A 10,243-nucleotide genomic window follows, 5' to 3' on the forward strand; every position below is an offset into this window, starting at 1 on the left:
GTTCTTGATTGCTTGGCATTTGATGTACAAGTGTTGGATACTCTGAACACGGGCACACGGGATATATATGGGGACAAATCAAATAAGTGCAGTATCCTCATTTCCTGTTATATTATCTTCATCTTCATCCCAATTACCGGCCTCGAAAAATGGAGAAAGTACGTACTGATGATTTAATAAGTCTCATGATTTAAATAAGTCTCATTGGAGAAAGTACGTACTGATGATTTAAATAAGTCTCACTTGAACAACTCTCTTATTTAACTCAACTCGAATCATTATCTTGGGCTTTGCAGGCCTTCCAAAATAAGTTATTAATAAGTTATTAATAAAGAAAGAATTCTTTTATGAAAGAATTCAAATGATACAGTTATTAAAATGAAAAGGCTTAGTGCTTCCTCAGCTTCCTTAATTTGTCTAAATTTGTCATTTTATCCCTTCAATTCATCGAATGTTCTATTTATTCCCATAATTCTATAAAAGTGGTATTTTTTACCCTCTCAATTTGTCCATTTACCCTTCCAACTCATAGAATGTCTTATTTACCCCTTTAACTCCAGAAAGTGGTACTTCTCACCTTTTGCAATCCGTTATCGAAGTCTAAATTGATACCTTTTTTAAATGTTAAACCTATATTGATGCTATTTTATACGTGGAACCTAAATTGATACTTTCCCAAAAACCACAGACCTATTTTGGTACCTTATCCTTAAATATAATGTTTTTAACTTCTTTATATTAATGTTCTTGTTATTTGTATCTTTTATTAATTCCTTCTCTTTTCAATTTTTTGGGTAGTTAAATTTTGATCATCTAATTATTGTAATATAATATTATTGTAATAAACACATGAAGGATCAATATAATTATCAAATTAAAACAAAATAAAAAAGTTGATATTAAAAAATATATTTTCAAACTCATTTGAATAAATCCTATTAATTTTGCACTATAAAAGGGTAAAAAATACTACTTTTATAGAGTTAAGGGGGTAAATAGGACCATAAGAGGTGAGAAATACCATTTTTATGGAGTTAAGGGGGTAAATAAGACATTCGATGAGTTGGAGAGGGGTAAAATTGCCAATTTGGACAAGTTAAGGGGGCGAGAAATACCATTTTTATGGAGTTAAGGGAGTAAATAGGACATTCGGGTAAAATGACCAATTTGAATAAGTTAAGGGGGCTGGAGGAACATTAGACCAAATGAAAATCTAAAATGTGGTAACTATCTTATGAATAATTCTTCCAAAAAGACAAAGTTCATCAATATCCATAAACTTTTCCCTAATATGAAAATCAATAGGTAGGATAGTATACAAATTTTTATAAAAACATCTGAACTCGAGATCTTTTGGTTGATTTCGTATAAGTTCAGGGACAAAATGGATAATTTTAAGGGCTTCGTATAGTTTACGCTCTTGAAATATTATGTATTAAAAAAAAAAGCAAAACTACTGTTTAGGCCTATAAAACAAAACAAGCTAAAATGATTTTATACGAAATGATTTCAAGCAACACACTATTAAGGATAAGCTTCTAAAAAAATATCGGTTGCACACAATTACCTTGACATCTTTTTGTTCCCACGGGCACAATCACCTAGTATGGCGGTTCAGCTGTTGTAATCTTCTGGTCCGATTTCTCTTGGATTTTCACAAAAATTCTGATCTCGGCCATAATTACCTATTATGGCGGTTCAACTGCTGTAATGTTGTAATCTTCTGGTTCGATTCGCTTAGATTTTTACAAAATTTCTAATATGCACCATAATAAATAAGAAGAATGTTATAATTTAAAAACAAAATCGGTTGAACACAATTACCTTGACATCTTTTTTATCCCGCGGCCATAATCACCTAGTATGGTGGGTCCGACTTCGCATGGATTTTCACAAAACTTCTAAGAGCAAGTCTAATGGTTGGAGGGTTGCACACCCTCCAACCATTCCACTTCACCCATTTCTAATTACGCTCTCATCAAAACAACTCTTTCAAAAATCTTTTCTAATGGTTTGTCACAATCACTCTGTTTAATGGATCTCACACGTCATATAATATTTTATTTTCTTTACATTTAATCAATTAAACTATTTTATAGTAATAATAAAATTAATAATGAATTATTATTAATCGAATAAAAAATATCTATTGGATTAAAAAAATTAAAAGCATAATATAAATTGTCCTAATTTTAATAACAAAAAATACATTAAAAATTAGAATTATTAAAAGTTGGAATTGAACTTAAATTTTTTTTGAGTTGAAATGCAGAGGCATTTAAAACAAATTCTGCAAATAAATTCAAAGTTTTATGTCAACAAGCATTAAAGTCATTTTAATAGAAAATGCTTAAAAAATAAATTGAAAAACATTTAAAACGAATCGGGTTTCAATTAATCCTCTCTAATAGTTAGAAGGTCTCTAAGAAGTTTAAAAAATTACAAACTGGTCCTTGAAAGCAACCATTAGAGTTGCTCTAATCTGCTCCATAATAAATAAGAAGAATGTTATATTATACAAAAAAAATCAAATTAAATAAGAAGAATGTTACCTCGAACCCGGGTCTATTGCTTGGAAGGCAATTATCCTAACCGTTGGACTACAAACGCTTCAATATTAAATTTCTACTTTTCATTTTTATTATTTTAGAAATTCTCTATTTAGAACACGTTCACAACTTCAAACCAACATCTTCTGTTTTATTTGTGTTCACAATTCCTAATTTTTGTTATATCAGTGTTTTTATAGTATAATTTCGATCATTGAGTTGGATAAGAGACACATTTCATTATAAGAGGACATGTGTTCAAATCTTATCTTTAATCGATCTTATTTGCGCCAAGAGTAAAATTTGTACCATTTATGATGATTGGAGGATGGCACCACTTAGAACAAGAGAGTTGCTTTGGGGTATACTATCACAGTGGAACACCTTTTCTGTATGTTTCTCAATCTTCTGCCTCACAGAAAGGTCTGAAATGGATTGACCCAAACAATGGTAATACATTTAAGCCAAAAGAGAAAAAAGTTCGAGGAGAAAAGAGGTCTACTAGAAAATAGAGAGAAAGGAGTAAGATTACCTTTGTATTTGTCAAAGAAGAAAAAGAAGACGGACTCGGTACGAACTTTGAATTTGCACAATTCTGATTGGTTGGCTCCAGTTAGACATATGGACCATGCTATAATTTTCGATTGCTAACAGGATGTTTGTTTCAGCGAAATATAGTGTTTGGTTAGGTTTATATAACCACAACGTTTAGTATTTTCAATTTGCAGCGTTTTGAAGCTTTTCACGGAAAGTTTCTATGTAGCTTTTCATAAACAACTGTAGTTATTTGTTATTGACAAAATTATCCTTCTTATTTTTTATATAGATTATTTTTATTAATTTATGTAACACATTTTTTATTTTATAATAGGATAATGTGCAAAAATACCCCTAACGTTTATAGCTATGAGCAATTTTACAACGTCTAAAATTGTGCAATTATACCCTTAATGTATGTTGGCAGCTAAAAGCAATTTTTACCTCTAACATTGATAAGTTGGGTCAATTTGAGAAATAATTCATCAAACTCTCTGCTTGGTCATTAGTAACAGATCACTAACATATAATTATTTTGTTGATTAATTTAAAATGTAGACATTTTAAATCCGAACAGCAACAGTTCAATATAATTTTACTAAACACTATTAATTAAACCGTTAATAACAAACATCTAAAATTAACAGCTTACTGCAACTTGCAACGACTAATAGCAACCGCAACAACTATTAGTTAACAACTGAACCAAACAGGCCTAGAACTGCATATAAAACTTGTCCTGATTTTTCTAGTAAGCTGTTGTAATTGAATTATGAAAACACAGGAATCAAATAAGAGTTTTACATTCAAATGCAAGAACTCACAAAAAATTAATCACAATCATATCTGATTCACATAAATGTTTTCTAGACATTAGGTGACATGAAGTGGAAAATACAGGATTGTTCGATTGGAGTGCCGATTTTACACGTGGTGTGTAAAAAAAAAAGTAGAAATTTAGAAATTTAGATTTAAGAAAGGCCTAACAAATAAAAAGGGCGGCCCGGTCGCACTACGCGTCCCCGCTGAGCGAGGGTCCGGGGAGGGGTCCCACCACAAGGGTGTACTGGGGGCAAGCCTTCCCCTGCCAATTTATTTTGGCAAGAGGCCGCTCCTAAGACTCGAACCCGTGACCTCTTGGTCACACGACAACAACGTTTACCGTTGCGCCAAGGCTCGAAGAAAGGCCTAACAAATAAAAAAAAAAAAAAAAAAGAAATTTAGACTTAGAGAGCCAAAAAAAATTTGAAATTTTAGATTTAGAGAGGACTTAACGGGACTTGAGCCAATTTTAGAGTACTAATATAGCACCCGAACTAAATTTCTTGAAAACTGGGGACCAAAATCACCGCAATCTTAAATTTTGTGGAGACAGGAGGGAGGGAAACTACTAATGGCTATGGTGGTTCCGGCAGCCGGAGGGAGCCGGAGCCCCCCCGGTCCCCCTGTCTCCGCCCCTGGTCACATGTTTCTATAATGAATAAGCCGAATGATTTATCATACAAAATTCCCCTTACCAAACAATTAACAAAAAAAAACTATTCCAATAATTACCTTTGAGAGCCTTAAACAAGAACTGCCAAGGTGAATCAAATACAGCAAAATCATCCAACTAATATCCCAAACGGATTCTGACTTTCGAGACATGTGAAAACCCTACTTTGATTCTTGTGGTGTCCTGCAACAATTCAGATTTACTTTCTTCAAGAATGGGGCAACAATTAATGTTGAAATGCGTTAAACCAGCGAGGTGTTGTATGATTGTAGCTGTTGATTGACACCCGAGATGCCTACAATAATCTAGAGAAAGGGACTGAAGAGACTGAATATTCATCAACCATTCTGGCAATTCTTCCATTGTTGTGAATCCTATTATCTTCAATGATTTCAGGACATTGAGGTGTCGAAGTTGATTTGGTAAACAACACATTTCACGACCAAGAAAATCAGAACCCCATATTTCTAACTCCTCGAGGCATGGAAGGTCTTTGATTCCATTTAAATAATGAAAACCATCCAACTCCTCTGAGAATGCACCAATACTTAAATTCTGCAACCGAGTGAGTTTGCATAATATCTCCTCAGGAAAATATCTCAATCTTTTACAACAATATATCTCTAAGGATGTTAAATAGCTTACTTTCCCTAAATCTTCTGGAATAAACGCCAACCATTCACATCTTCTCACACACAATTCCATGTAACGGATGTCAGATAGAAGCCAATGTCGAAGATAAGTTAATTTTGAACATCCAGCAATTGATAGACTTGCAAGACAGCCAAAAGACTGCTTCTTATTAATTAAGAGCCTCAGTTCCTCACAATCTCTGATTTCTAGCTTTACAAGTTCAGACAGATCACTCATCGGGAAACCTGTCAAATTAGAACAATATTGAATGGACAAATTTTGGAGACAAGGAAACACAACAACCTCATTGCCATTCGATGGAGAGCTCCATTCTGTCAAATTCTCCATCCGGCTTATAGACAATGATTTCAATGTTGGAAATAACCTCAAGCATCCAATGCTACTGCCTTTACTGTCAATTCCATAGAACTCATTACCTACACGCTTCACTTTTCCCATGTGATGCATCTTCAGAAATTTAAGATGAGGAAGATCTCCAAGCCGAGGGAGCTGTACACAGTTGCAGCACCGTTCTAACCGAAGATCCACCAAATTATTAACTACTCCAAAAGAATCACCATCACCTGGACTCTTCATCCTCAACATCCATGATGGCCATCTTTCTCCCATGTAATACCTAATCTTTATTCTTTCTATGTTTGGATGAGGTTGAAGGCCTTCCAGCACTTCCTCGTCCCTTGAACTTCTATCATTTGCTTCATAACTCCATTCAAAACCAAGTCCTTGTATTTTTGCTTTCCCTTGCAAATTTGCTCTCTCGACTTCTTTTTTATCACCCACCTCTTCAAGCCTAGTTATTTTCAAGTTCCCTCTTAGTTCTTTTAAGCATTCAAGTTCTTCAATGCTACCTCCCCAGTCAGGACCCACAACAAAGAATAGCAATGTTTCAAGATCATTTAGCTTCCCCAAACCAAATGGCATCTGGTGCTCATAAGAAAAAGCAATATGCTTCAAACTGATCAGATTGTTAATCTTCTTTCTAGGAAGCTTGGTAAGTTCCTTACATTCAAGGAATTTCAAAGTTTGAAGATTGCAGAGCTCAGTGATGGATTCAGGCAACTCTTTGATGTCAGAGTTTGAGACATCCAAAGTTTGAAGGTTGTGGAGCTTGGTGATTGATTCAGGCAATTCTTTGATGTTAGAATTTGAGATACTCAAAGTTTGAAGACTGTGGAGCATGCTGATGGATTCAGGCAACTTGTTGATGTTAGAATTTGAAAGAATCAAATTTTGAAGGTTGAAGAGCTTGGTGATGAATTCTGGCAATTCATCGATGCTAGAACTTGAGAGATTCAAAGTTTGAAGATTGTATAGCTTGGTGATAGACTCAGACAGCTCTTCGGTTTTAGAAATGGAGACATCAAGATATCTCAAATATTTCATTTCCCCGATTGATGATGGCAATACTTCCATATCAGCAACATTTAAGTATAGACTCCGCAACTTTTTCATCTTCCATATCTCTTGATTAGGAGCACCGCCTACGATAATAGTACGCAACCTCTTGGCCCCACCCTTTAGTGCATCCATCAAATTTCGTACACGTCGATCATCTGCATATAAATGATAGATGGAAGATGTTTTAGATTTGGACACAGGCAATATAAGATCATGCATCTTGCATAGTATGGCATCGTCATTATACTCCCTTTCTGCATCTTGGAACAATGAACTTGCAAGTAAGGCATCAAAGCACTTGCTGCCCATGTCATATGACTCAACAATCCCCTCAGCCATCCATAAACAAATCAAATCTTCCTTTCTAATTAGGAAGGCTTTTGGAAAAATTGAACAGAACGCAAAGCATGACTTCAGATAGGAGGGCAAGCCATGAAAAATTTGTTCCAACAAAGGCAAATGATTCCGAATGGATCTTTCTTTCAAAACATCACCATCTCTAATTTTCAACCATGCTTTTTCATCCCTATTAAATCCCATTATTCCTCCTAAAACTTTTGCAATCAATGGAATTCCTTTACAGATTTTTGCAATTTCCCTTCCTATAGCCTCTAAATTTGATGGGACTGGTGTTATTACATTTCTAAATGCCATTTCCTTTAAAATGAACCAGCACTCATCATTAGATAATGGATTAAGCGAATGACTATGCTGAGATGAAATCCCCATAATGGATGCCACTTCCTCCTCCGAAGTTGTGACAAGAATAGCATTTCCATTGTTTGTACAAATTCTTGGCAACAGAGTTTTTAAAAGATGCCACTGCCACCGTGTATCATCCAAAATCCAAATATCATCTAGAACAAGAAGAAATTTTTTACTCGCCAACTCCATCTTAAGTTGTCTAATTGCATCTTCGTTTGTTAAGCCACCCATAGACCCATTCAAGGATTGCAACATTTCTCCTAAAATTATGTTTGCACTAAAGTTGCGATGAAAACGCACCCATATTATAACATCAAAAGGTTTTCTGGTTAAAGCCATGACTTTTTGACACACAAGTTCAGCTAAAGTCGTCTTTCCTATACCATCCGTTCCTATAATGGAAACAAGGGTAAGTTGTTGATAGCAGGAGCTAGTAATCAGGTTGACAATTTTTGCTACATCAGCTTTCCTTCCTACAACTAAGTTGTCAAGGATTGAGTTCGTTGGCAACCTATTCTGAGACAACATTTCCTCCAGATTGTGTTGGATTGAACTAAGCTGAAGGGATAGACTGCGACTCCGAAGCTTTTTTAGTGACTGGTTCACTTTCTTAAGCTTAAGCACCATTTTGAGACCAAATTTAGCCTTTGAAATTGAAGAGAAGTTATGAACCTAGTTGGAAAAGCATGTATGATTTAGAGATTAGTCTTCTTGGGATGATAATAATCATAAATTTGAATTTGCGATAACAAAATCATTAACATTTGATTTGATTAATTTAATAGCCATTATTTTGGATCTTTCAATGAATTTACTCTTTCTTAGTTCAGAAACAATCAGCGAAATCAAAATTGAATTAACGACCTAGCTATGAGATTATAGATGGATACCTCCTGATTTCGAATCTGAAGTCGAGTAGTTTCATAAGCCAACTCAGAAAGCAAATCGTCAGCTTCATAAGCTACTTCTTTCAGATTTCTCAGCCACTCTCCCGCATCCACCACTGCAGCTTGTTTCTCCTCTGCATCTTCCACTAGATCAGCGATCGCAACTAGTGATTCTCGAAGGTGGTTGAGTTCCTCTTCAAATCCCCAAAAGCTTTTCGGATCTTCAAAGGCAATTGGAATTAACTTGATCAAGTTGGATAATATATGTTTCCCCACGTAAGTAAATCCTCTCTCAGCCATGAATGATACTTGAAGAGCTACCAAAGTAAATTCGAAAAGAGAGAGGGAAGATGATCGAATATGTAGAAGATATCCAATGCTAATGCTCTCTCATAACTTTTTAATAAGTAGGTAGATAGATGTATAATTAATCAATGTTTTTGGGCTTAATACATCATTTTCCCCTAAATTTGTCCAAATTTGATTACATTAAATTTTCGAAGTGTCCCGATAACCCCTCAACTTTTATAAAATATTCAGTTAGTCCCATAAACTTACGTAAAATGTAATAAGTTGATCACTCGATCGTAAAAAAAATGAGTTATATGCAGAAAATGTATTCCACGCAACTTAGAATGTTATTACATAATTAAAAAATAAATTAAAAAGGAAGTTATTGTTTGCTCAGCTATACAACTTGTCTTTTTTAATATTGGAACCATATACTCAGATTTTGGTCGTTTTACTTTTTTGAAGACTCGTGTCATACATCTTCCGCATTTAACTTACTTTTTTTTGCAACCGAGTGATCAATTGATTACATTTTGTGCAAGTTCAGGAGACTAACTGAACATTTTATGCAAGTTGAGGGAGATATCGGAACGCTTTCAAAGTTTAGGAGGCCAGTCAAGTTTTTTGGATAAGTTCAGGGACAAATGATGTATTAAGCCTTATAAGTGGAGAAGTCTTGAGTTCTTATTACGTATGGTGGAGGTTTTTGTCTTGCAAAAATACCTTCTAACGATTACGTCTAGAAGAGAATCGTGGGAACTATTGAAGAATTTAGCCATTGATAGCAACATTCCCTGGTGTTGCATTGGTGATTTCAACGATCTCCTGAGTCAGTCGGAGAAGATAGGAGGAAATAGACATTCGGAGAATCTGCTAGAAGGTTTTCGGGATACGATCGAGGAAAGTGGGCTAACAAGCATGAGCATGTCGGGCTACCCCTTTACCTGGGAGACAGGGAGAGGTACACAGCGCTGGATTAGAGAAAGACTCGACAGGGGTTTAATTAACGCTATGTGGAAGGAGGCTTTTCCGAATACTAAGCTAATTAATCTCAGCACAACTTGTTCGGATCACACTGTAATATACATGGAATTCAAGACATGGATCAGAGTTGTGCATCCCCGCAGGTTCAGGTTCGAAAACACATGGCTTAGAGATGAACAATGCAGTGAAGTTGTGTCGCAAGCGTGGATTCGCAGAGCTGGGGCGACTATAGAGTCAAGGATTGCAGATTGCGCTGTTGCGCTCCAGACGTGGACTAAAAATTGCCAAGGCAATTTTAATAACCGAATTGGAGAGCTGCGACGAATTGTCAGCAATCTGAGGAGTCGAACTGATCGAGTGGGAATAGAATTATTCAGGAAAGCCACATCAGATTTCAACACAGTATTAGCCCAACAGGAAGATTTTTGGAGACAACGAGCTAAGTTATTCTGGATGCGTGAGGGAGATTGCAATACTCGTTATTTTCATGAATATGCATCAGCTAGAAGAAGAAATAACACGATCACGGAACTTATAGACGAGAATGGGGCGAAGTGTAGTTGGGGAGAAGGCCTCGAGGAGCTGCTGTCCAGTTATTTCAGCGATATCTTTTCGAGTAAAGGCAGTGCGGCGAAAAACGTGATCAGTGCAATAAAAACCAAAATTTCAGAGTCAGATAATGAGCAGTTAACTCGGGAATTTTCAGCAGAAGAGATACGATCGGCTTGCTTTTCTATGCATCT

The 10,243-nt window shown here is 35.5% G+C and overlaps 1 protein-coding gene across 1 annotated transcript; it reads right to left on the bottom strand.

Annotated features, from left to right (window-relative positions):
* Nucleotides 1–3,985: 3,985 nt before the first annotated feature.
* LOC136227484 (putative disease resistance protein RGA1) lies at nt 3,986–8,620 on the bottom strand. The gene is made up of 2 exons (XM_066016167.1): nt 8,229–8,620; nt 3,986–8,010 (listed from the first exon to the last, which is right to left on the bottom strand). The coding sequence occupies exons 1-2, from the start codon at nt 8,523–8,525 to the stop codon at nt 4,699–4,701; spliced, it is 3,609 nt and encodes a 1,202-aa protein (XP_065872239.1). The 5' UTR covers nt 8,526–8,620; the 3' UTR covers nt 3,986–4,698.
* Nucleotides 8,621–10,243: the final 1,623 nt, after the last annotated feature.

The sequence above is a fragment of the Euphorbia lathyris genome, chromosome 4 (assembly GCF_963576675.1).
Source record: "Euphorbia lathyris chromosome 4, ddEupLath1.1, whole genome shotgun sequence".
Classification (NCBI taxonomy): Eukaryota; Viridiplantae; Streptophyta; class Magnoliopsida; order Malpighiales; family Euphorbiaceae; genus Euphorbia; species Euphorbia lathyris.

Excerpts from the sequence above, each read along its gene's own strand:
- LOC136227484 (XM_066016167.1), bottom strand. The coding sequence starts at position 8,525 with ATGGCTGAGAGAGGATTTACTTACGTGGGGAAACATATATTATCCAAC. Across the intron at positions 8,011-8,228 it reads TTCAGATTCGAAATCAGGAG|GTTCATAACTTCTCTTCAAT; the intron begins GTATCCATCTAT and ends TTTTCCAACTAG.